The 25,883-nt window shown below is 42.4% G+C and overlaps 1 protein-coding gene across 1 annotated transcript; it reads left to right on the plus strand.

Moving 5' to 3' along the window:
- Positions 1 to 12: 12 nt before the first annotated feature.
- On the plus strand, positions 13 to 25,713 carry LOC130528433 (kinesin-like protein KIF1A). Its single transcript, XM_057037793.1, is given in 49 exon segments — positions 13 to 952; positions 2,526 to 2,643; positions 3,093 to 3,166; positions 3,260 to 3,442; positions 3,523 to 3,588; positions 3,707 to 3,885; positions 4,560 to 4,671; positions 4,734 to 4,811; positions 4,884 to 4,949; positions 5,026 to 5,043; positions 5,136 to 5,214; positions 5,284 to 5,362; positions 5,438 to 5,592; positions 8,339 to 8,442; positions 8,588 to 8,667; positions 9,145 to 9,220; positions 9,589 to 9,668; positions 9,756 to 9,862; positions 9,961 to 10,044; positions 10,169 to 10,349; positions 10,417 to 10,489; positions 13,234 to 13,315; positions 13,388 to 13,536; positions 13,615 to 13,793; positions 13,905 to 14,042; positions 14,751 to 14,869; positions 15,691 to 15,770; positions 15,846 to 15,937; positions 16,107 to 16,304; positions 16,387 to 16,474; positions 16,552 to 16,670; positions 16,747 to 16,805; positions 16,897 to 17,112; positions 17,470 to 17,578; positions 17,712 to 17,778; positions 18,733 to 18,817; positions 18,905 to 19,010; positions 20,508 to 20,534; positions 21,381 to 21,495; positions 21,580 to 21,713; positions 21,802 to 21,863; positions 21,926 to 22,071; positions 23,877 to 24,062; positions 24,150 to 24,221; positions 24,341 to 24,402; positions 24,587 to 24,688; positions 24,766 to 24,958; positions 25,249 to 25,354; positions 25,428 to 25,713. Coding segments are annotated over 47 exon segments (5,070 nt in total). The 5' UTR covers positions 13 to 952; positions 2,526 to 2,537; the 3' UTR covers position 25,354; positions 25,428 to 25,713.
- Positions 25,714 to 25,883: the final 170 nt, after the last annotated feature.

Consider the following 25,883-nt stretch of genomic DNA (forward strand, 5'->3'; position numbering starts at 1 on the left):
ATGAGACAACAGTTGAAAAATCAGTGAGACATTTATGTACACTGAAGATCTGTGTGAAAAGTTCAGTTAACCTGAGTTTTCAGTCCAGAAGACCTTTATCACCACCTCCAGGGTTCACCTGAGGACAGGCAGGCAGAAAATAACAGAATTTCATGTTGGTTAACTTTGATCAGAATCAGGTTTACATGTAGAAAGATTCCTGTATGTTGGTGTGTGAGGAAGCCCGGAGGAGGATGTGAAGCTTCTGCAGGTGGACTGGCGGACATGCCATCATTTGTCATCCATCCCGCTGTGTCATCGTGTGTAAGTCTAAAGAAATCGGCCACCAATCACAGCACGTTTGGGGCCCTGTTGGTCAAACTGATGGAGAGGTTCCATCACAAACATGCTCCAGTCATAAATCACCTCATTAAAATGAAACATTTGAGGTGGAGCAGCTCCAGAAAGATCAAATCAACCATAATACAGGGAAAAAAACTGTCCTCCACACTGGACAACGTCCCTTTAAAGCCTCCAGGAAGCAACTATCAGGGGGCCCAGCGGCTGATGGGTGCTGCTGCTGGGCTCCTCTAATCCTGCTACACGTGTTGATGTTTGATAACATAGCAGAAGATCAGAAATGTGTTCTGGGCCCAAATCTCCTAGCGCGTCCTCGCCCAGCAGCAGAGTTCAGCTCAATGGGTTGGTTTCAAAATAAAACCTCAAAACTGCAGCGGTCTGATCCTCAAGATCCGGGTCGCTCCGGGATGAATCGGGTGGGGCGACCCAGAGCTGAGTCTTGCCGCGAAGAGGGTAAAGGAGAGAGAAGAGGGGCAATAACGAAGCCTCGCCTCTCTGACCGCGGACGTCACCGCCCTCCGCGCAGGAGCGGCACCGGCGGCGCATCAGCGGACACAGTCGGTCCGCGGGTCCCGGAGGAACCAGAGGTCCCAGAGAGGAGGTCTCCGCGCAGGTAGGACTCCACCGGCCAGGCTGACTACCTGGAACAGCTCACAAAGTTCCCGAAGCGTCTCAGGGACGTTTATGTAGCCTATTTCTTGCCTCTATCACTATTATTTCCCCCCCTGATTTCTTCTTTATTTTCTTATTAGTTATTATCTTACTGCCAAAATAATTAGTTTTTTGTGAAAAGGAGCAGATAAATGATGGGCTTAAACAGCCAGAATGGTCTGATAGTCAAAGATGTTCAGGGTGGTTTTAATAAGAAAACACTGTGGTTTTCTGCTGTATAAACTATTATTTGCCATTTATTTCATTCTTATTTATTTTTATTAGTAGTTATCCAAAATACTTACTGCTTTCTCGGGGGAGGCCTTCCAGGGAAGTTTTTCAGAGGAGTTTAAGAGGCACAAAAGAAACAAATTCTGACTTAAATAAAACAAGTCAGGCGTCAATTTAAAGCTGACAAAACATCAACCTTTGACAGAATCTGCTTCTTAGACTTTAATATTAACATTCAGTTCAAACAAACTTTATTTCTACAGCAGCCCCCTCACATCAACCAGTGAGGGGGCTGCAGGGGGAGGAGAAAGAGCAGGGAGAAGGATGGAAGAGAGGAGGAATATACACTGACGTTATGGATGCAAATACCCCAGACATATGGAGCCACTATGGCTTTAATACCAGAGACAGAGAAGTAAAACTGAGCCGGGGTCAAAGGTCAGCGTGTAACTGGAGCCGGTGATACTTGTGGATAGATGGGGGGGGGTGCAGAGAGAGAGAAAAGGAAAAAGAGGAAAGAGAGAAAAGGACAAAAGTACAGAAGGTCTCAATTACATTTAACAATGGGGGGAGGGGAGGGGAGGCAAGAGCTGAATAGAGGAGAGGAGAGGAGAGGAGAGAAGAGGAGAGGAGAGGAGAGGAGGGGAGGGGAGGAGAGGAGAGGAGGGGAGGGGAGGAGAGGAGGTCCTATGGTCCTATGCTGAGCAGCACACCTGAAGCCCCATCAGGTTCTCCTGGTTCCCAGAGTTACAAAGAGCAGCAGCTTCTCGTTTCTGAGTGGAGGAGCCAAGCTGAGCTGCTAACACAGTGTTATTTTCCATTAGGCCATAAAACATTATGCTTTGCTGCAGGTCTTCCAGTACATCATATCTTCTCCTCTTCTTTTCATTATTTCAGCAAAGCTTTTATATTGTATATTTTAGGCTAATCATTTTTCCTTGCTATTCTATTTGCTTTGTTCTGCTCTATCCATATTTTCTGATGGGGCTGTGCAGCAGACACACATGTAGATGTGATCTTCTGCCCAGAACGTCTCTCATGTATTCATGCAATGTTTCAGTAGCTTGTACAAATGTCAACCTTTTCCAGGCTCTTCCAGTGTATGCATAGAGACGCTCAGATGTCCTGCTGCTCCGGTATTTCTTTTGTTCGTTCTAACTCTCTAATGAGCACGAACGTTTCTGGTTGCAGATGCCAAACCTTGACTGCTCAGCCAAGAGATGAACTTTACGCCTGCCACATGGAGATACGTCGTGCAATTTGTGCAATGATTCCTATGTAATCCATTTGTTTCTGAATTGCAGGAGGACTGAGCCATGACAGGAGCCTCTGTGAAGGTGGCCGTGAGGGTCCGGCCCTTCAATGCACGAGAGAAGGGAAAAGAGTGCAAATGTATTGTTCAGATGTCTGGAAACACCACAAGTGGGTAACAACAATGTAATAGAAGATCTATATGCAAGAGCTGTGCTGTCCGGGTTGGGGGTGGGGGAGAGTTCCTGCCCATGAAATTGTGCAGATGGAGCGAACCTGATGTCTAGATTTTAATGCTTGCTTCCTGACCGAGGTTGGCGCCTACAGGGAGGAGGCATCCTCTACTGACTGGAAAGATATTTGATCTGAAAGTTGAAGTCCCAAATGAATAATAGATGCGGCTTCCTAAAATATTTACTATTTGGCCTCATTTAGTGGCCCTGTGTCATGATGGGCCCCTTCATTTGGGGGCATGTTTGTGTTCAGTTCCCTGATGTTCTAAACTCCGAACCAAGATTAAAAGTCATGACTGCTTATTCATATTGTCACACAGTGAGTGGAAGATGTTTTTTGTTGATGCTGGGCAGACTGAGATCTCAAACTGTATTTTTGTGTGTCAGCTATCATCAACCCCAGGCAGGACAAAGACATCAAGAGCTTCAACTTTGATTACTCCTACTGGTCCCACACCTCGGTAGCTTTACTTCCTCTAAAATCTACACACTCTAATGGAAGTGAAGTCTTAAGAAATGTGGTAAAAGGCTGATTGTTGCCATCATGTCCGCAGCCTGAGGACACCAGCTTCGCCTCTCAGATGCTAGTGTACACGGACATTGGAGAGAAAATGTTGCTACATGCCTTTGAGGGCTACAATGTCTGCATCTTTGCCTATGGTCAGACAGGTGCTGGCAAGTCCTACACCATGATGGGCAGACAGGACATTAAGGATCAACAGGGAATCATTCCCCTGGTATGGATTTGATCATATCATATTCAGTATCTCACAAAAGGATTCCAGACAAATTAGTGTGCTTTTTGTTTCCTTTGCAGCTTTGTGAGGATCTTTTCACAAAGATCAATGGCAGCACAGACAGCAGCACGTCTTACTCTGTAGAGGTACGGTAGGGGAGGCGCTCTTTCAGCTGAGCCAAATGCAGATCCTGCCAGCCTCTTTTAGTACAGGTGCTTCTCACTGTTGGTGTCATGACTGTCCAATGTCCAATTACCTGAACAGGTAAGCTACATGGAAATCTACTGTGAACGCGTGCGTGATTTACTGAACCCTAACAACCAAGGCAACCTGCGTGTTCGAGAACATCCGCTAATGGGACCGTATGTGGAGGACCTCTCTAAACTCGCTGTCACCTCTTACGCTGATATCCAAGACCTGATGGACTCTGGCAACAAAGCAAGGTGAAAGAGCTGCCCTGTATCTTCCCCTGCAGAAGGTGTGGAGGGTGGCAGGATGGAGGATCCAGTACAAAGCCTTGTTTTAACACCATCTCACTCCTGTGTTGGTAACTGGTGTTCTAAAACATCCACAGCATCACTTGTTCACACACCCTCAGAATGAAACCTATTGTAGCAACAAGGCAACATGAACACATGGAGTTGGAATAGTAAGGGAGCAGTGAAGTCAAAAAGTTGTGTGGGGATCATCGGACCCTCCGCCATGCTCCTGCTGCACGTGCACTATATAGTTGCATCCTGCGTAAAAAAACACAGAATTACTAATGAATGTGTGTCATGACATGCAACCACATGCACATTTAAACTGCTGCAACAAATAGATAAAAACAGAACAGAACAAAACTATTTTTCTGTTTTCCCAGACATCTTTGATGGTGAAAAGCTTTTAAATGCACCTGAATTGAATTGGTTATCATGAGACTCTGAACGTCTCTGTAGCTTCTGCAAACTCATTTATCACATGATCATCCGTGAAATGCAAACGTGCGGCCAGCACAAGTTTAACCTCGGGACCCCGGGCCCTCCCTCGGGACCCCAGAGGTGGTGCTGTACGGGTTGTTTCTTGTGGGGTTTCGGGGGAACACAATGATGAGTTGTGATTTTCTCATCCTGTGCAGGACTGTTGCTGCCACCAACATGAACGAGACCAGCAGCCGCTCTCACGCTGTCTTTAACATAATATTCACTCAGAAACACCAGGAAGATAAGACTGTCAACACCTGTGAAAAGGTACCATTTGCCAGGTGACCCAGAACTAAGGGAGGCTGAGTGTAATGCTGCTTCTGTTTCAGGTCAGTAAAATCAGCTTAGTGGATCTGGCAGGCAGTGAAAGGGCAGATTCTACTGGAGCCACAGGAACCAGGCTGAAGGTAAGACGGCTTCACTGCAGATGTTAACTCTGAACCGGCGGGAGTGTAAATGTTCTGCCTTCTGCATCTCAGGAAGGTGCAAATATCAACAAATCTCTGACGACTCTGGGAAAAGTCATTTCTGCTCTGGCAGAACTGGTACGTGCTGGTACGTGTGTGGTGTTGTCCAATGAAGACCTTGTTCATTTATTCTATTCTGTCTAACTGGTTTCAGGACTCTCTGTCAAACAAGGTAATTTATGTTAAAATACTAACTACTTTTATTTTTGTACAGTCCTATTTTTAAGCACTCGAGTGACATTATGGTTTAAACGTACTGTTTAGAATAAAAAGAAGAAGAAGTGCGAAAGCTTCATTCCTTACAGAGATTCGGTTTTGACCTGGCTCCTGAGAGAGAATTTAGGTAGGAATGCTACAACGAAGTAGGCTGCAACCAACAGGAACTCTCTTTCAAAGTACTTTGTGTCCACAGGGGGGAATTCTCGCACTGCAATGGTTGCGGCCCTCAGTCCCGCAGACATCAACTATGAGGAGACACTCAGCACACTCAGGTGGAAAATGCACAAGACATTTGTTGGACTTTTGCAGTGACTGAAGGGCTGCGACCCTCCATCTCTCTACCACAGGTACGCAGACCGGGCCAAACAGATCCACTGTAATGCAGTGATCAATGAGGATCCCAACAACCGACTGGTGCGAGAGCTGAAAGAGGAGGTGTCCCGTCTGAAAGACCTCCTCGCTGCCCAGGGCCTGACCCAGGGCCAGGCCCAGGTTGTGGACAGTAAGGGTTCATTCTTCCTATTCACACAGCCCTTCTGTGGGTACATGGCTACAGATACACACCTGGAAGAAGACTGGACGGCTACTGGCACAGGACGGAGGTTGTAGAGCTAGCTCTAAATATTGGGATTTTTATTGGAATTAGGACAGTGCACATTGATCATTGAGCAGGAAAACTTCTGGATCAGCAGCTACAGCACTGTGACTGACTTAAACGCAGTTTGTTATCTTTTAGATGGAGACTTGATGCTGTTGCTCTTGCGTCTCCTCTCCACTAACTATAGGGGTCGTAATTTTCTCTCACCAATTAAGGCTAAATGCTTTTCTATCATCTTATATTATCAGTCTCCAAGGTAGTTTTCTCTGTCAACTGGACTGGGTTTCTTCTCTTTAAAGACGTTTCGCCTTCTATCCAGAGGGCTTCTTCAGTTCTGAACTTGCTGGGGAGAGAGCTTGAAAATATATAGACCCTGTGGACCATTGGCATGTTAATGATGTGAGTGATCACCTGAGAGTCGTTGGCAGGGTCGTTGGTCGGGTCGTTCACCTAGTTTCGGTTGAGGTGTCTCCCCTTTGTCTGCTGGATCACATGGTGGTGATGGGTGGGTCTCCTGGAATTGTGTGAACGTTTGTTTTGCTGTTGGACGGAGTGGAGGACTGCATTGTACGTGGGTGATAGGAAGTGTCTCAGCCCACCACCTCTGTTTAAGGATGGTTTTTCCAATTTGACATGGATGCTTCCTTGACACCCCTCACAAACCAGCGGTCTTCTCTGGCCAGTATCTGTACTTGGCTGTCCTCAAAGGAGTGCCCACTCTCCTTTAAGTGTAAGTGGACTGCTGAGTCCTGACCCGAAGAGGTGGCACGTCTGTGTTGTGCCATTCTTCTGTGGAGAGGTTGTTTGGTTTCCCCAATGTACAGTTCCTTGCATTCCTCCTGGCACTGTACAGCATAAACAACATTACTTTGTTTGGGTCTTGGTGTCTTGTCCTTCGGGTGTATTAACCTCTGTCTGAGAGTGTTGCTGGGTTTGAACTGAACCGGTATGTCGTGTTTCTGGAGGATCCTCCTAAACTTCTCAGAGACTCCGGACAGATAGGGGATCGAAACGCTGCGGCGTTTGTTTCTCTCCTCCTCTCCCTTGCTGGGGTCTCACTTTCTTGAGGTTTTGGTGAAGGCCCAGTCTGGGTAGCCACATGTTTTGAGAGCTCTCTTAATGTGGTCCTCTTCCTTCTTTCTGCCTTGGGATGTGATGGGTATTTCTTTGGCCTGGTGTTGGAGAGTTTTGATCACTCCCAATTTGTGTTCCAGTGGGTGGTGAGAGTCAAACTGAAGGTACTGGTCGGTATGTGTAGGTTTCGTGTAGACTTCGATGGTGAGATTTCTGTCCTCAGTGATCTTGACTGTGCAGTCCAGAAAGGCCAGACCGTTTCCTTTTACATCTTTCCGGGTGAATTTTACATGCGCGTCTGTTTTGTTGTTTTGTGATCGGAGAACGCTTCCAATTCTTGTGTTCAAATTTTGACCCAGGTGTCGTCCACATAGCTGAACCAGTGGCTTGGCGCAGTTCCTGTGAAGGATGTCAGGGCCTGGGATTCCACCTTCTCCATGTATAGATTGGCAACTATGGGGGATACTGGTGAACCCATGGCACAGCCATGTTTCTGCCTGTAGAAGCCATCTCTGTATTGGAAATAGGTGGTGTTCAAACACAGGTCCAGCATGGTGCAGATTTGGGCTGGTGTTAAGGTTGTTCTTTCTGGAAGATTCTTGTCCAATAGAAGGTGCTTGTGTATGGTGTCTATGGCGCTGGTGGTGGGGATGCACGTGAAGAGTGACGTGACATCGTAAGATACCATAGTCTCTTCTGGAAGTAGTGTGAGTCCACTGACCTTTTGAGCAAAGGAGTTTTTGATGTGGTGTGGGGTGTTGCCAACCATGGGAAACAAGATGGAGGCCAAGTTTTTGGAAATGTTGTATGTTACAGAATTGAAGCTACTTACTATGGGTCTGAGAGGGGTCCCTGGTTTGTGGATCTTGGGCAATCCATATATGCAAGGGATGGTTTCTCCTGGATATAGACGGTACTATTGTGGTCTGTCGATAGCTTTATCCATTTCCAGTTTCTGTAGTAAGTCTACCACCTTCTTCTTGTATGAGCTGGTGGGGTCTCGCTTGAGTTTCTCATATGTAGCGTTGTCTGTCAGGAGACTGATTATTTTGGTGTCATAGTCAGTGGTATTGAGTAAGACACCTACCTTTGTCAGCTGGTAAGATGGTGATGTTCTTGTGTTCTTGTCCTTAGGTAAGGATGCAATGGCTCTTTTTTCCTCATTATTGATATTGGAGGTTGGAGGTTTTGCACTAGCTAATGCAGCTGTTACCTTAAGTCTAATCTGTTCTGCTTCTGCTTCCGGGAGTTTATTTCTGATGGCTGTCTCAGTGGCTGTGATGAGTTCGACAGTTGCTACCTCTTCAGGGGTGACTGAAAAATTCAAACCTTTGCAAAGCACTTCCTCTTCGGTTTGTGTAAGCTCCCTGTCAGATAAGTTTTTTTACCCATTTCTCCCGTTATCAGTCTGCATTTCTCTGGTTCCATATTCCATATTCCCCATTATAGATCATACAACTTCCTGCACACCAACTGCGTTCATCTCCCACCCGATAAGATCTATGTTAATATAGTAATAATAATAATAACAACAGCAATAATAATGATTGTAATAATAATAATGATGCTGTGACAGGAACCAGGCCCACTACATCTGTGCCAGTCTTGTCCACCAATCCAGAATCCATTGACTGTATCAGGTTCAGTCCTGGTCGTGAGGAGGCCATTGAGAGACTGAAGGTAAGAACCCAGAGCCTGATTGCAGCCATGTAACCCTCTACATATCAATCAATCTTTACTTTATTCGTGATACACCTGCAGACAATATATATATATATATTTTTTTTTTTTTATTTATTTTTTTTTCTCTCTCTGTTTACATCAGGAAACAGAGAAAATTATTGCGGAACTTAATGAGACCTGGGAAGAGAAACTTCGGAGAACAGAGGCCATTCGGATGGAAAGGTGAGCTGCACAGCACAGCATATGATCTAGAAATCCAATATGGAGTTGACCGGGAAGCTTCCCACATTCTGTTAGGGCAAATGACAAACCCTGTCTTTATTGCTGCCGGTGGCAGCTGGCCATGAGACCAGTGCTAGGGTGCCCCACTGGTGATTTGTATTTGGAAAAAAAGGAATATTTAAATGAATAATACCTTTTTAAAGTAAATTATTTTTCCAGCAGTGTGTATCTACCACAAGGAGGCGCTATTGCAGTAGTTAGTAACAGCTTTGTAAGAATCTGTATATACTTAAATAAATATTAATATTATTAATATTAGCTGATCTCTCCTGACGGTCTCTGTCAGATCACTGTAGATTCTGTTTCATTTTCTCTTGCTTTATTTTATGAAATGGATTTTAGAAACGAGGAGTCTGTATCTGCATTTAAGAATGTGCGTTTATCCAAAAACGTGTAGACTGTGTCATTACCCCACAGAGAGGCCTTGCTGGCAGAACTGGGTGTTGCAGTGCGAGAAGACGGAGGGAGCGTTGGCGTATTTCCTCCAACGATGGTGAGGACTTTAAAGAGAGTTGATTAATCCACTATAGTCAATAACTCTTTTCTCCTATATTTACCTTAAAGACCCCCAACAACCCTCGAAAGCCCCAACCTGTGTTTATCGACACAGTTGGTCTTTTCTCCCCCAACGAGGTGCGTCACTGTAGCATTTTAAAGCTGAGTGCTTTTACTTTAACAACTTCGATTATTTTTTATGACGTGTTTGATTGTCACTCAAGGAAAAAAATATTGTAAATATTGGGGAAATCTTTTGTAGATAATCCTGCTTCAGGCTTGTTTTTAAGCGCTGGCTCTGCACCATTTTACTTTTCAACGGTATTTGCGGTTGTGAGATTTTTTGACCTGATTAATCTTGTTTAGACGCCTCATCTGGTGAACCTCAACGAGGACCCTTTCATGTCTGAGTGCCTACTGTACTATATTAAAGATGGGGTCACCAGGTTAGCTATTGGCTTTAATATTATCTCATAGATGAGGTGGTGTTGACGATTCAGCATTTTAAACTAGTGCCCATTCTTATCTCCTAGGGTAGGTCGCGCGGATGCCAGCAGCCATCAGGACATAGTCCTCAGTGGCCATTTTATTCAGGATGAACACTGCCTCTTCACCAGTTCAGCTGGCACAGCTGGGGAAAGTGTGACATGTTCTTTGCTTCACAAGCTTATAGTTAACTTTAGAGTTTTACACTATTGAACAGAAATGAGATGCCTTACTGTCTTCTTTCTTGCTAAGCATTAGTAATTCTGGAGCCCTGCAAAGGAGCAGAGACTTTTGTCAATGGCAGGAGAGTCACAGAACCCACTGTCCTCACATCAGGTCGGTATGGGTTCAACCTACATTTCACAATTCCCTCTACTTACTGTATTTGCTGCTATCAGCTACTTAAGATTTAATCCCAGTTATAATATTGAAATTTTGATCTAATTTTAACCTGATAAAGGTAACCGCATCATACTGGGCAAAAACCACGTGTTCCGGTTCAACCATCCTCTTCAGGCCAGAGCTGAGAGAGACAAAGGCCAGCATGCCGATGGCTCTCCTGAGCCTGTGGACTGGACCTTTGCCCAGAGAGAGCTACAGGAAAAGCAGGGCATTGACATGAAGCAGGAAATGGAACAAAGGTAGGCAAAAGAAGGAAGTCTGAACTTGTGTTTGTTGGAAACCTCTGACTGTTGTTTCTGTGTTCAGACTGCAGGAGTTAGAGGAGCAGTATCGAAAAGAGAAGGAGGAAGCCAACAAGCTGCTGGAGCAGCAAAGACAGGTGACTACAGAGACAAGCATACCAGACAAACATACAAGAATGACACAACTGTTGGAGAGAAAGTGATCAGTTTTCTTCCCGTGCTGTTGCCATCAGAGGAATGAGACGGAAGCTTCAGTTTACTTGCTGCAAGGGCAACCACACATCTGCAGTGTGGGCTACAAGTGTGGGCCCTGGTGAGGTTTATTCTTATACTAGCACACGAACATGTAAGATTACAATAAGCGTAAGTGTAAGCGTCATATGATTAGACAAAGCATGATATATACAAAAGGAACATATAAGAAAATGGGGGATGGAGTGTCGCAGAATGTTCAGGTTGTCTCCTGCTATCTTGAGGTGATAGAACATCAGCTAAAGTAGGTCACAAGTTTCTGATCAGGAGTGCTAATAAGTAGTTACAGCATTGTTATATGAACAGTTTTATGTCGGGGAGAAAGTGATCAGTTTTCTTCGCGACATAAAACTTGGTCCTTCAAGCCGGATCTCTTTTGAGATCACGAACCCGAGGGTGCGGTCCTAAAGACATCATCCAACACCAGCAACGACGCCGAAGCCTGTCAACAGCCACTCGTGAGGAAGAGAAAGACCTGAGGACGTGAATTCGTTCCAGGCCGGCGGTTAGAACTGTTCCCAGTGCTGGATGGTGGCCGACTGACGTGTCTCCTCGCAACAAATTGTTGCCTCAGAGGGTGAGACCTGGTTAGACTTAGCCGAAATTAAGTTAGACTTGGCCGTAAACATGTGGGTTAGACATAGCCGTAATTAAGTGGGTTAGACTTAGCCGAAATTAAGTGGGTTGGACTTAGTCTTAATTAATTGGGTTAAACTTAGCCGTAATTAAGTGGTTAAACTTAGCCGTAATTAAGTGAGCTTCACTTAGCAGTGAATAAGTGGGTTAGACTTTTGCCTGAAAAGTGGGTTAGACTTAGCCGAAATTAAGTGGGTTATACGGTACTTAGCCGTAAATAAGTGGGTTATACTTAACCATCAATTAAGTGGGTTAGACTTAGCCATCAATTAAGTGGGTTAAACTTAGCCATTAATTAAGTGGGTTACACTTAGCCATAATTAAGTGGGTTAAACTTAGCCATAATTAAGTGGGTTATACTTAGCCATTAATTAAGTAGCTTATAACTTAGCCGTAATTAAGTGAAGAAAATCAGAAATTGTGTTTGTGTGTGAATAGAGGACTAAGCCATTGAAAGAGTTGATGGAAGAACTCTGCTAGTCCTGTGTTTTACTATTTTGCTCGAAGAAAACAAAGTACTGGTGATCAGAGGAAAAAAGGACGAGTTCTGCCCCTGAAAACTGGCACCGCTGTGTGAGTAGCGCACAGTGGAAGGCCGTGTCAGTGTCCTTCCTCCTATTTGTGTACCAGAGAAGTTTTCTGACCAGACCCAGTAATGAGAAGTTAAAATGCCACTGTTTACGGAGGGTTGTGTGACGGGGTCAGGAACAATAAGTCAAGAAAGGTGGAGAAGAAAGTTCAATTTTTAAAGCAAACTCTGCACTGCAGACATACTGGAGTGTCGGCAGTACACCAAGATGTTTATGGAGGAGCAGAAATGTGCCGACGCGGTGCTTGTGACAGAGGCCGGGCCGCAGTGGCTTCAAGCCGAGGTAGACCGTCTCACCCGAGAGCTTCGTGAAACGACCCATGAAAAGATCCAGGCAGCTGAATATAGACTGGTGGTTCTGGAGGAGAAGCAGCAGCTGAGGGAGAGATTTGATGAGTTGGAAACGGACTACGAGGCGGTTCGACACGAACTCGAACAGCTAAAAAAGGCATTTGGACAGGCTTACTCCACTCATAGGAAGATGGCAGCTGATGCTGACAGCACGGGAAGAAAACTGATCACTTTCTCCCCAACAGCAACGCACATGGCTGTCATTGCCGTGACACTCATCAGTCGTTTCTTAAATCCATCTTGAGATGTTAAAACCCTTGAGATGTTAAAAGCCTCAGGAGCCAGGTCTTTCTTCATTTCCCAAAAAAACAAACAAAAACCAAAAACAAGAATGTGGTTATGGAAGGTAAGAGCCACCCAAGTTCCAATCCTCCTAATTTCAAGTAAATCACATTGTTTGGTTTTGAGAAGCGGTGAAAAGTCACTTCTTCCAACCTTAATGCCAACAGTGTTTTCTGCATGCGATAAATGCATGTTTCATGCACTAAAACTAAATTTGCAATTTGCATTTCCTATTTATGATATATTTTATATCAATCAATCAATCAATCTTTATTTATATAGCATCTGTTCCAATCAAAATTGTTTCTAGGCGCTTTACAGAATCCCAGGGCCTGACCCCCAACAAGCAACAGTGGCAAGGAAAACCTCCCCTTTAAGAAGGAAGAAACCTTGAGCAGGACCAGGCTCATGTAGGGGGACCCTCCTGCTGATGGTGGGCTGGGTAGAGAGAGAGGAGAGGAGAGGAGAGGAGAGAGGAGAGGAGAGGAGAGGAGAGGGAGGAAGGGGGGGTTAGTTACAGTTACTATTCAAGATTATGCTGGTATTTAAAGAGGCCATTGCAAACTCAAGTAATTAAAACATAATCATAACAACTGTGACTTTGTGATTTGAAAATGCTCACTGGAACACACTTTGAACTCAACTACACGTCTTTTCTTACAGTTTGTGGTCCCAACTCATTTTTAAAGGAAAGATGTTTGTGGATTCAACACACAACTCATGTACAACTTCGCATGTTCCAATTAGTTTATACTCTATATTACTTGACAGAATTATGAAAGCAGGCTGGAAGCTCTTCAAAAGCAAGTGGAAAGTTATATGCCAGAAGATGGTGAAGAACCAGAAGTAGAAGGTAGAGAGAGTTATGGGATTTTTTCAAAAAATCATGAGAAGTTTTTCACAAATACTGGTTGTGGGTTCATAGTGCAGTGGAGAAAGAGGGAAAGGGAGCTGGCCTCGGGCGCCTTTCGGAAGTGGAGGTGCTACCAATTTACATCTCTTCGTGATCTCATTTGGGAGAATGCCATCTTCCTTAAGGAGGCCAATGCTCTGAGCGGGGAGCTCCAGAAGAAGGTGATTCTATAGATGTGATTTTCACAGCTATTCTTTCACATGACTAACAGACACTCATATATTGTTTTGCTGTTGTAGGTCCAGTTTCAGTTTAGGCTGTTTACAGATAAGCTGTACTCACCACTGCCTTCAGACCTGGTACCCTCAGGGGTCAGGAAGGCCAGAACTATGCAACACTTCCCACGCACCCTTGTGGTTGTGGAGGTGCAGGAACAAATAAACCGGGCCACCTATTACTGGACACTAGAAAAGCTAAGGTACTATTATGCATCAGGACTCATCACACTGTTGATTTTGATAAAAAATAAGTATCAGAACATCTTTTAAAAGATGTGAATTTATGGAGCAGTGGTTTGTGACACTTGCAGGCAGAGGCTCATCCTTATGAGAGAAATGTATGATCACGCTGCTGATGTCCCCAAGAATACAAGTGAAGACTGTGTTAAGGTGACCTCGGGAGGTGATCCTTTTTATGAGCCCTCTCCCCGGTTCCACCTGATTGGGAGGTAAATACATTGTTTTATTCAACTTAGGAGGACAAATGGAGGATTTTGGCTATTTCTTGTTTGTGTTTGGTTATTAGACCAAGACTATTTCACCTACTGTGAGCTTTCCTTTTGTGGAATGCTCATATTAAGGTGGAACATATTCAGAATAATATGATTTTCAAAATGTGCAGATATGGTTTAGGGTCTAAACATTCAAAATATAGGACATAAAATATGACGTATGTTTAGCTAATGGCTTCAGGCAGGTTATTCTGGAGGTTTTCTAGTTCTATTATAAGACTGAGTCTTGTCATTGGCCTTCCCTGTGTACAGTCAGAACCATTAACTTTTAAAGCCTTTTGGCTTCCTCTGCTCCAATTCACGTGTGCATCTGCTATTACATTACTGCTACGCAAAACATTGTCCTGAGTATTATGTTTAAAAGATTTCACCCTTTACGCTTGAAGTCAAAATATATGATCTTGTACCTCACTGATCAATGCTCTGTAAATCCTGGAAGGCAGGAAAAATGCATAATTTGATCACTACAAATGGGGAGGAAGGAGCCTCTACAAATCAAGAGCAAAGGGCAGCCATGTCCATCGGAAGAGCATATCTGAAGTCTGTGTGGATGCTTTGCAGCTGTCTGTTCTGTCCTTTAGTCAAAGCCAGAGAGAGTAAATGAGAGCTGTCTCATTTTTTGATTGTGCACTGCTTCCTCTTCAGGGCTTTGGTTTACCTAAGTAACCTGCTGTTCCCTGTGCCCCTGGTCCACCAAGTGACAATTGTCAGTGAGAAGGGAGAAGTAAAGGGATTCCTCCAGGTGGCAGTTCAGGCTGCACCAAGTAAGACACAGATCCTCAGCCTCCTCAGTACAGAGACATTACCCACGTTTACACAAATAACCAGCTCAAATGCTCAAAGTTGTAAGACCGCTATACGTACTAGGAAACCAGAAACCAAAGGGACATTAGCAGGACACCATCTTGGTCCATCAGAAGAGCCAAAATACATGTACGAGAGAAAATCTCCAATAAAATACCCCCGAAACCCCTTCATCTGATTGGTCCCTTGGTGGCTTGTGAGTTTCTAAGATTCCAGGACACCTATGAAAAAATGTCATCATGGAGCAATTTAACACTGTTTGTTTGCAGAAGGAATAAGCTCCATCTCACCAAATGCAGTCAGCAAACGTACTTGTCACAGTGAATAATTCGGATTAAGTGCTTGATGCATGTTTTGATTGAATCACTTTATTTTGCATCCATGTTACCAGTGAAGTTAGAATTTATGTATGGAATAAACACAATCAGACTGGAGAAACATCTGCATATAAATGTGGCTATAATGGGGCCAGGAGTCCTACACACTCAGTTCATCTAGTTTTAAATAATTTCAATCCAACCCCTCCTCAGTCACTACAGGTGGGCCTCAGGGCTCCGTCCTGGGGCTCCTGCTCTTCACCACAAACCTTCTCAGAAATATGATTATTAAATTTCCAAAAAATTGACTTCCGTTGCTTCATGGATGACACCAAGCTCTTCCTCTTTAGAAAATCAAACTGCACACCTCCTCACTCACCTCCTGTTTAACTGAAATCAAAACCTCGTCTCAGCACACACATAAATGTATTGTTACGACCTGTATTGTTTCTGTTTCGTTGCAGCAGGTAAAGAAAATCCTGAGTGTGTGTCAGAACTACAACGCTCAGCCAAACTCTCATTTGATGATCAAGATTATGAAAAGGTAGAACAAATTTGCTATATGCTGTACAAACTTCCTGCACACGTCTACACCAAGAAACCATGTGTATTTTTACAGTTCCAGTCAGATTCCTGTTCAATTGGATTGTCCCACACAACAGGTCAACAACAACAACAACAACAACAACAACAACAACAACAACAACTCATGTGTAGGTAATTGACTACATGAATCAATGACTATAGTGTAGCTGTTTACAGTCATGACACACTTTAACATTCTGCCATTGTGTTCTCCTGAAGGAGGGGGTCTGTGCTGATATGATAAAACCTTTATAACACTGTATATAGACAATACACTACAAATTAACACAAAAAGAGGATGTTCCTAATCAAAAAAGAAAGAGCATTTCTATTTTGTACTGATGGCAGCAGGTACGCTTGAGGCTCATCTGGACAGCCTACATGAGACTCCAAGGGAGCACCTAAGAATCGGGAACCAATTTCCCTTTCGGGTGACTGTCCTGCAAGCATCCAGCATCTCTCCAGAATATGCTGACATCTTCTGCCAGTTCAGGTTCAATCACCTTTTTCTTTTGCACGTGGATGTCCACGTTTGTTATGTCCTGGAAACGTTTCACCACACCGGTTTATTTCAGTTTCATCCACCGCCGCGATGAGACCTTCGCTACTGAACCTTTTAAAAACACCAGTCATGATCACATTCGTCTCCACCATGTGCAGAATGTAAGAAGTCAGATAATGTGCATCAGATGTGTCCCACTTCAATGTGTGCAATTCTGTAAGATTTTCTGTTTTTATAGATTACCGTTGAAGTTACGAAATCCTTTGTCGACTACATCAGGACTCAGCCTCTTGTGTTTGAAGTGTTTGGACATGACCGGAAACAGCCTTTTGCCCCTCTTTCTACAGATATGATCAGGTATATGACTTTGATCTTTTTGCATATGGACAAAAAGATGTTCCAAAAATTGCCATATTGTTACATTCACATACAGGCAAATACTTCATCCCAGCAGAAGACAGTTTCAACGAGCACTGCCACTGTCCAACCCAGGTTGAGCATATAATCCTAATCTAGAACTTGTGTTCTGTTGTCACTCAATGATCTCTTGTCCTCTGAATTTACTGTTATTGGGTATGAGCAGTTGGCCCGGAGGCCTCGCTGGACCGGGAGATGTCCCTGGAGTTGATTCGATACCTTGTCCCAGATGTGTTCAAAGGCGCGCTGCTGGACTCACTATCAGGGCACGCTCTGTCTGCTGCTGGTGTGGCTGCTTCCTTCACAATGGAAGGAAATGGATACGATCGGCTTGCAGGTCGACCCATCTCTATCTGCTCAGTCATTAAAGCTCAGCAGCCGGGTTGGTCTTTGTTTTTGATCCATTAGGCTCAAATTATTTGCTGAAAAAGTCTCTACGCGACCGGCATTACACTTGGTGGGAACAGTGATTTAGGAGAGAAGGATTGCTTCAGTCATTGTTACAGAGCTAAAATAGTGCCATTAATAATGGGGAAGAAACAGAGAGTTTGATATTGGAACCATACCATAGCATTAGATGGTGGACCAAAGGGTCCGAAGCGAGTATTTAGCACATAGTGTTATTTTGCAGAAAGGCTCAAATCGTGAAAAGTTGGCCTTGTGAATTCATGTTCTACCCATCTCATTCAGTGGTCTGACCTTTGCTGGAACCTGTCTCACATGCACATCTCCATCCTAGTACCTTCTACCAGGCTGACATCAATAAGCTGCCAACGAGCTGGCCCCCGCCAGAGTCAATCAGATCTCATGGTTTTCTTTGAGATTTATGAACCGGAGGCCAACGGAGAGTAAGTGTCTTAGTGAGCCTAACATTAGGATACAAAGAACAATCATCCTGAGTTCAAGTTTTCTTCTGTTATTCTACAATGCAGTAGTATTAACATGCTAATAAAACAGTTGTGTTTCCACTTATTGTCTTAGCTACGCCCCTGCATTGGTGGACCACAGAGGAGGATTACCAGGTCAGGGCACTTTCTTCTTGCACCAGGTATGCAAACAGGACTATAAAATCATGTTTTAGTGAGATATTCTTAACTCGATGGCTCGAGCCCAGTCACTCAGAAGGGCACAAGCATAATTATGTTGCTGCTGATCCATAGAACCATCTACCAGACACTATAACCTTGACAACATATGCTTGCTCAGCACAAAGGGCTGCTCAGAGATACAGTTGTTGTTGACTTGACTCTACATTCCAGTGGTCAGTGATGCTAGAAAAGCACAATAGTACATAAATAGTCCATTTACCATTTTACCTGACTGAATTTGTGATTTATTTTCTTCCTGGTATTGCTGGAAATGCTTCACATTGAATCTAGTTAGAACCAAATTTGCAACATTAGAACAGCTACTCTAGTTCAAGGAGAGCAGAAATAAAGAAGCCTTTTGGTGAGAGGCCAAACATCTTCCAGTTGCTTTCAAAAGTTCAGTTGACTTGTTGACAAACAGTTATGGATTAATAAGACATGGATGAATGAGACCCTGTGACCCTGTCAAAAAGTATTTCTATATTTTACATCTCTGTATTTGATGTCTCTATAACAAATATAATTAAATAAGAGAAGAATGTAATCATGTCTAAGTTATTATTACAATTGTTTAGTAGGTCTAATTCACATTTTTATATTTTATTTTTCGATTTGTTTTATTCATTTTGAATATTTTAAACCAGCACTGTTAAAAGTACTCTGTATTGATTTATGCCCTGATCTCTTCTGCTGCTGTAGACTTCAATGGAAACAACAGTTTCCTCTGAGTCCGATTTTTTTGTTGCCAATTGTGGATTAATGAACATGCAAGTTTTTCACAAAATGTTGGCAGTTGTGAACATTATGCCAGCGAGAAAAATGCAGTAGAAAGTCATCAAGTGATACATGATGTTGAGGGCCTGTGGTGCCCCCTAACTCGAGGCCTACATCTTTTATTTTACTCCCAACTGCAGGGCCTGCAGAGGAGAATAATTGTTACCATTATACACGAGTCAGGAGGGGATGTAGAGTGGAAAGATGTCAGTGAACTTGTTGTGGGTAAGATTTGAGTTTGCTAATTTTACTTTGATAAAATCAATAATTCTCATCCTGACCTAACTCAATGTGCAAATGGTCTCTCCTTAGGATGCCTGCGTACCACCCCTGAAACTGAGGAGACCATCACTGACCCCAACATTATCTCCTTGAACATCCTGGTTGCTGGCTACATCAGGCCTATGCAGGATGATTGGTAACTTACTATTCAAGCACAACAGCATGACCTTGATTGGTATATTGCTTTCAAGAAAAAGTTGTAAAAGTGCATTATATCAGTTAATACGATAGTAGCAAGTGAGAAGAGATTATGATTTTTTTGCTATTTGCCACAGTTTAGAACATTAATTAACGGTTATTAAAACACCTGAACAGCGGAGTGGTATCGTCTCTGTCGTCCCATTGCTCATTTAATGATCAATCCATCTGTTTAAAGGGCTTGTTCCAGATTAGAGCCACTTGAACTCATTGTTTTGAAAAATTAGTTATGACCTGCCCTTTAAGTCTTATTAGATTCTGAAGCTAAAAGATCTGACCTTCAAATGATCAAAATCTTCTTCTGAACCTGTCCAGATTATTTTTGTTGTAACATCAAGATTCCCTTGGCCCAGTTTACACAGCATCAATATGATCACCTTTCCCAGTGATTGTTAAGACTGAAAGCAGATGATTTTCTTAATTGCATTGTGAACTGAACAAGCAGGACCTGAAAAAAATGTCAAATGTAAATATTACTTGTTGAATCTTAATGTTAAATCTAAATGTTGAATCTAAATGTTAAATCTAAATGTTAAATCTAAATCTCTCTGGTGAAACTAGCCATAATTACCTCATATACACATTTCCTCTGTTGGTAACAGGAAATACTGAAATAAAATCCCAGGTAGGGGGAAAATTAACATTTTTTACAATTTTTTACAATATTCATGTTTATTTTACTTTTCTTTTCGTCACTTTAGCAAACTTTTTTTAGCACTTTGCTATCACACATGAAAGTAGCATTGCAGGCATATCTTAGCAACACTGACAGCACACTCTCTTGGTCAGAGATGCACATTCTCATAGCAACAGTGAAAGATGGGTAGAGGAGAGACAGTCAGAACCCGTTTTTATTACAAAAAATAATCACCCAATAAAGATTTTCCCTTTAAAAGGGAGGCATCTTTTAGTGCCAAGTCTGTTTTTTCAGACTTCGATGACAACCCAGTCTGAGACCTGTGATTTATTTGAAGGTGGAACATTAGATTCAGATATAACATTTGAATTTAGATTTAATATTTATAATTAGTTATATCAATCTAGATTTAGCATGTCCATTTAGATTTAGCATTTAGATGTCGAAATAACATTTAATATTTACATTTAACTATTTGCAAAAAACTATTAAAAAAACTGACTATTCTTGTGTGGATTTTTTCTGTATTTTAATCAATATTTTAGAGGCATAAATATTTAATTAGAATTAATTAATTATCCAATCTCATATTCATGAGAAAGCAAATATGCAACTCTTACCGCAAACAATTATTACACGGGCCAAAAATGTACTGTTGTGAAAATTATGAGGTACTGCACATGTGTGTGAGTGTGTGTGTGTGTGTGTGTGTGTGTGTGTGTGTGTGTGTGTGTGTGTGTGTGTGTGTGTGTGTGTGTGAGAACAATCACGTAACAAGTCATTGTTTTGCTTTTGCAGCCAGTTTCTGGATGCTGACATGCCAAGGTATATTGTTTTGCCTATATTTTCCTCTTGTGGTTTCGCAACTTTGCTCTATGTGATTGATTCCACCAGCATGTTTTGTAACTCTTTTAATCTCACTGCCGCTACTGTTAATGGGAATCATGTGAATGTGAATTACTGTTAGTAATTCATCTGATCCTAACTCCAATCAATTTTCCCTCTCTCCCATTCATAGACAAGTTTCTTTGTGTCTGAGCTGTGTGTTTGTCACAGTACCTGTGCAAGACAGATAAGGAGCTGAAAGGACAGAACAATATAGTAGAAAAGTACCAGAAGCTGTTGAACTGATAAATCATTATCAGAATTTTAATCCACACTTCTTCAATGAACGAGAGATTCACTCATGAGGAAGGGGAATCGGGCAGGCCAGACAGAAGCCTAGGATATTTACCAGGTCTGGGACGGAACAGGCAGAGTTGGAAACGAGGAATCTGGGAATAAACACTAGAAAATAAGGCATGAGTCACAATCTGCTAGTGAGTGTGTATAAATCTGAGGTTTAACTGGAAAAACAGGAGTGAAATTGGGCTGATGGCTGGGGAGAGCGTAACAGTTGTACTGGATTGTCTCAACTGTTGTGGAGCAGACTGGGACAGATGAGTATGAATAAACACTAACACGTTCAGCCAGAGCAAAAAATTTAGTCTTCCGCCATGTGAGCCGAGCTTTTCCAGAGCCACTAATTGTGGCCTCTGGCCTCATTTTCTATGTTAGGGTGTATAATGGATTTGGCTTAGATTGACTCTTTAGGAACTTGCTTCGATTAACTTCTAATTCAAGTGAAAGGAGGTAAAATTTGAATGCAATGCTATTCTTGTACTGCCTCAGGTCCTTTTACCGCTTTGAAGCCACTTGGGATAGCTCCATTCACAATTCGCTGCTGTTAAATCGTGTCACTCCATGTGGGGAGAAGATCTACATGACACTATCTGCCTATTTGGAGGTGCAGTAGTATGCAGTATGGGAGTAAAGATAGTGGTGTGTATGGTGACATGTGCATTTCGTTTCTCTATTTAATCAACTGCAGCTGAAGAATTGTACCCAACATGCAGTCATTACTAAGGATATATGCATGGTCTTTTACCCCCGAGAAACCATGTTATCAGGTTTTCTCTCAATTCGCAACCTTTTTGGCACTGGAAGTCTGAGAACAACAGAAGGGTGAGTTTCACCTTAAAAATGGGAATATCTTGTGACACTGGCATCCTCTCTGCACTATGCTTGACTCTTTTTGCTTGTTCGGTTTCAGAAACTGCATTACAGGAGTTTATGAAATCAATTTGTATAAGATGCCAGATGCTGGAAGTCCAGGTAAGATTTTTCTTTTACATCCTTCTGTCAGTCTTCCCTGTTCCTACACTTTTCCATTGCAGATATGCAAAGGAGATGCCGGCAAGTGCTGGACAGCTCAGTGGTCTCTGTCCATGGGGAGGAAATCCTGGCTGACTGGAGGCCTCATACTAACAACCTCATTTGGAGCCACTGGTGGGAGCTGGAGAAACTTAGCTATCTTCAAGATGTAAATACCAACAAGTACTCTACTTTTATAGTGTAAGATACTGTAATTAGCAGTATTTAAATGTTGCCACTAATAAAATAATATTATAATCCATCAATTTTAAGATTCCTTGGTAAGTCAGAATATTCAGGCCTACAGGTCTAAAAGTTTCATTTTAAAGCGATTGTAATGGCCCTACATACAAATTCTAATTTTTTTTTTAATGTGTTGATAACATTTGATGGAATAAAATAGACTCAGGTGGTAGAGTGGTCGTTTCAATGATGTGAACCATTTGCATATGTCCCTAAACAAATCGTTAGAAGCCAAAATTGCTCTGAAAGTTGCATCTTCAGTGTATAAATATAAATTATTGCTAAATCCATAATTATTCCTAAATCCAGGCTGGTTACTCTACTATTTGTTTTTACCATCATGTGAATTTGACTACACACTTATAATGTACGTAAAGCACTTTGTATGGTCGAAGATGAGAGAAAAAGGGTTTTCTGCATCATCTGAGTGAAATATAAATTTGTCTTCAAAGCATATGACACCACCCCTGAGGCAGAAATACACCAAGGAAGTGATGAAAGTCTTTGCACCACGTTGCTTTATTGGCCATGTTTGGTGACATATAAGGAATTTGAATCTAGTCCATCAGCACTCTAACAAACTTTACAAAAACAATAAAGAAGTAAAGACCAGTAGGAATGTGTCCTTTTATAACTATAATGATTGTCAGTATTTACAAATATTAATTTTTCTCTGCAGACCCAGTTGTCCGTTGCAGTCTGCTGTTGTACCTTTTGGTGGTAGATTTGCAGTACTGTACTTCGATTGCATCAATGCTGTAGCTCAACTAGAGTAATCCAAATGTAGCTGAACAATCGTCCCCTGAAAGCTCAGATGTGAATCAACTTAATGGTCGGTGCAATCTTTGTATGTGCTACATTTTCCTTATATTTCGCAAACCTGGAAGCAGAAGCTTTACAAAGAGCAACCAATAGTGTCCTAGTATGGCCAAGTATAATTGGAACTACGTGGAGACTCCGAGATACTGATGTATTTGAATTAACTCGGCATTTTAAAGTTTACAGATGATGCAAAACGGGTGTGGCCCAACAACAACAAAGTAAAACTGCAAACCACCACCAAATTATTGAAGAATAGAAGTGATTTAGCAGTTCCTGAGGCAGGTTGAACTTCCTAAACAGCCTGAAGAACCACATCCTCTGCTGTTTCTTTTTCCAGACTGTGTCTCTGATAGGACTACTTCAGGTCCTGACCACAGTAGATATGGTGCTTTTGAAAATAGTGAGATGTGGGAGTTGGGGGTGGTCTTCTCTTTAATTCCACTGTCACAGTCTTGAGCGGGTGGTGATGCTGAGTGTGCAGTGCTGGATGTGGTGCTCCCCAGCATCACCCGTTGCCTCCTGTCACCGAGAAAGTCTCTGTGATGTTGAAGGCTGAGCTGAAGTCCGCAAGCAGAACGTGGCCATATGTCCCTGCAGAATGGAGGCTCTGGAGATTGTAGTGCAGCCCCATATTCACAGCCTCCTCAGCTGACCTGTTTGCTTGATGAGCTAATTGCAGGGGCCCAGCAGCAGCTCCATGACGTCCAACAGCATCTCTGAAAAACTCCACAGACAAACTCCTCTGCAAAACACTCGAGTTCTGAGAAACCCGGAAGTGTTTAGTGTAATGTTACAATGCGCTAAAACAAAATACAACATACCTATTTCACATTTTAATGATTTTCTTGCAGGTTGTTTAAACAAGCAAAATGTTTAGATTTCAGAAGGGTGTCTCCTCTTTGGTCTCAGGTGGAGAAAACTAAGCATTGCCTGTTACTAAGGCAGAAACTTGAGTCTACATTGGGTGCGGGTCAAGATCCCCTGCTGTCTTGTGTCACAGAGGAGCTGAGTGAGTCTCAACCACTTAAGATCAATAAAGAGGATAATTGCAGTTCTGAAATAACAACTGAGAGGCAGAAGACATGCGTTGCTAAGGTTAGCACTTGTTCATCATACTGAATTTACTCTTAACAGCATTATTTAAATCAAAGTTTGAAGAAATAATTCAGTTTTTGAACTCAGTGTTTGCAGGTGCTCACACTTGCTTTCAACCCTGAATTCAACTACCCCTGTGTTGGGCCTAGTGAAAGCCAGGTAGATCGAAAATACTGATATTTATATAAATAACATACAAAAAATGGGATTTCAATGTGTAATTTTGTGTGTAATAGCTCACAATCCTAAAATATTCCTCTTTAATTCCTACTTTTAAGAGCATTGCATCCTCTTCAATGTGCCTTTCTGTGGTCGATGGTCTTCACAGCTATGAAACCAGGTCAGCCCTTGTAATTATTCATGTATGTGTTGTATATATTGTCATCCCCCTGGTAGCTGAGGAATATTAGGAGTTCAATGATCTTTCAGCCTTAAAGAAGTTTTTAGAATGAATCTGATTGTAAAAAGTCACAAATAATCTAGAAGATTTAGACAGCAAAACCTGGTATGTGTGTTGGCAACAGGCCCAGTTTAGACACGCTACAAGAGGCTGAGGCTAAGTCCATGACTGAAATCAGCCCTTGCACGACTAGATTTGTCCCAGACATCCAGGAGATCAGAGTCAGGTGAGTCAACATTAACACTCTGGAGAAAACACACCACACTTGTTTACACAGTTTCTTTTCTTTTTTAAACTCCGCAGCCCCATGATTTCCAAGAAAGGTTACATACATGTTTTGGAGCCCCATACCAATAGATGGGTAAAACGCTACATTGTAGTACGTCGACCACATGCCTACTTCTACAACACAGAGCAGGACAGTGTGGAGCGGGCTCTCATCAACCTCTCCTCTGCTCAGGTGGAGTATAGTGAGGACCAGCAAGCAATGCTGAAGGTCAGTGACCTAAAAAATGTCCATTATATATCATTGTCTGCTGTTTCAAAAGTTCTAGGACAAAACAAGTGTTCTGGCAGATGTTATTGCGTGCCAAAAGGAGCTGCTGTTGCGTTTTTGTCTTGTAATAGCGGGCAAAAGAAAATCTTGGGTGCATTGGTAGGAAAATGTCAATAATGAAGTCAAAACACCTTTCACGTGTCTAGAAACCTGTCTGCTTAGTTGTGTTTAGGAGGAACAGTGAGCAGAACAGTAAGCCTTGTTTTCTTTCTTTTTGAAAAAAAAAATAGACCCCTCACACATTTGCCGTGTGTACGGAACACCGTGGAATTTTGTTGCAAGCAGCGAATGACAGAGAGATGCGTGATTGGCTATGTGCTTTTAATCCTCTCTGAGGTAAGCAATGCTTTGGCAGTCAAAGTCAAAAAGTTTAAAACAACAGTCATACATTCATCTTTGTGTCTTTCAGGTCAAAGTTATCATTAAAATAAATTGGATGGATGAGGATGAGCCCTTGAAGGCCCGGCAGAATCTCCAGCATTTGTTGAATATCATCCCTTGTGTGTTAAGCTATGTCCATGTGGTTGCTTCATAAAAACACTGAGGTGACATCTGTGAAGTTGCTGTGCCTTTCCTGGAGGAGACCAGACCAGTCATATATCACTGACTTGTTTTTTTTAACAACATATAGAGGTAAATAGTGCAATAAAATACCAGTGAACATTGTAAAATTAAAATAAAGCAATGGCAAGCCAGTTGATAGTTGTGTATGTTTTCAAATTCTTGGCACTTTGAAAGATACAGTACTAAAGATCATCATTCATAGCTAATTTTATTTTCAGTTTCATGACTGCTATTCAATTTTCATCAAGATATACAACAGCAGTAAATATACACTCAACACATTAAGGGCCCACCAATGTGG

Source organism: Takifugu flavidus, chromosome 7 (genome assembly GCF_003711565.1).
Source record: "Takifugu flavidus isolate HTHZ2018 chromosome 7, ASM371156v2, whole genome shotgun sequence".
Classification (NCBI taxonomy): Eukaryota; Metazoa; Chordata; class Actinopteri; order Tetraodontiformes; family Tetraodontidae; genus Takifugu; species Takifugu flavidus.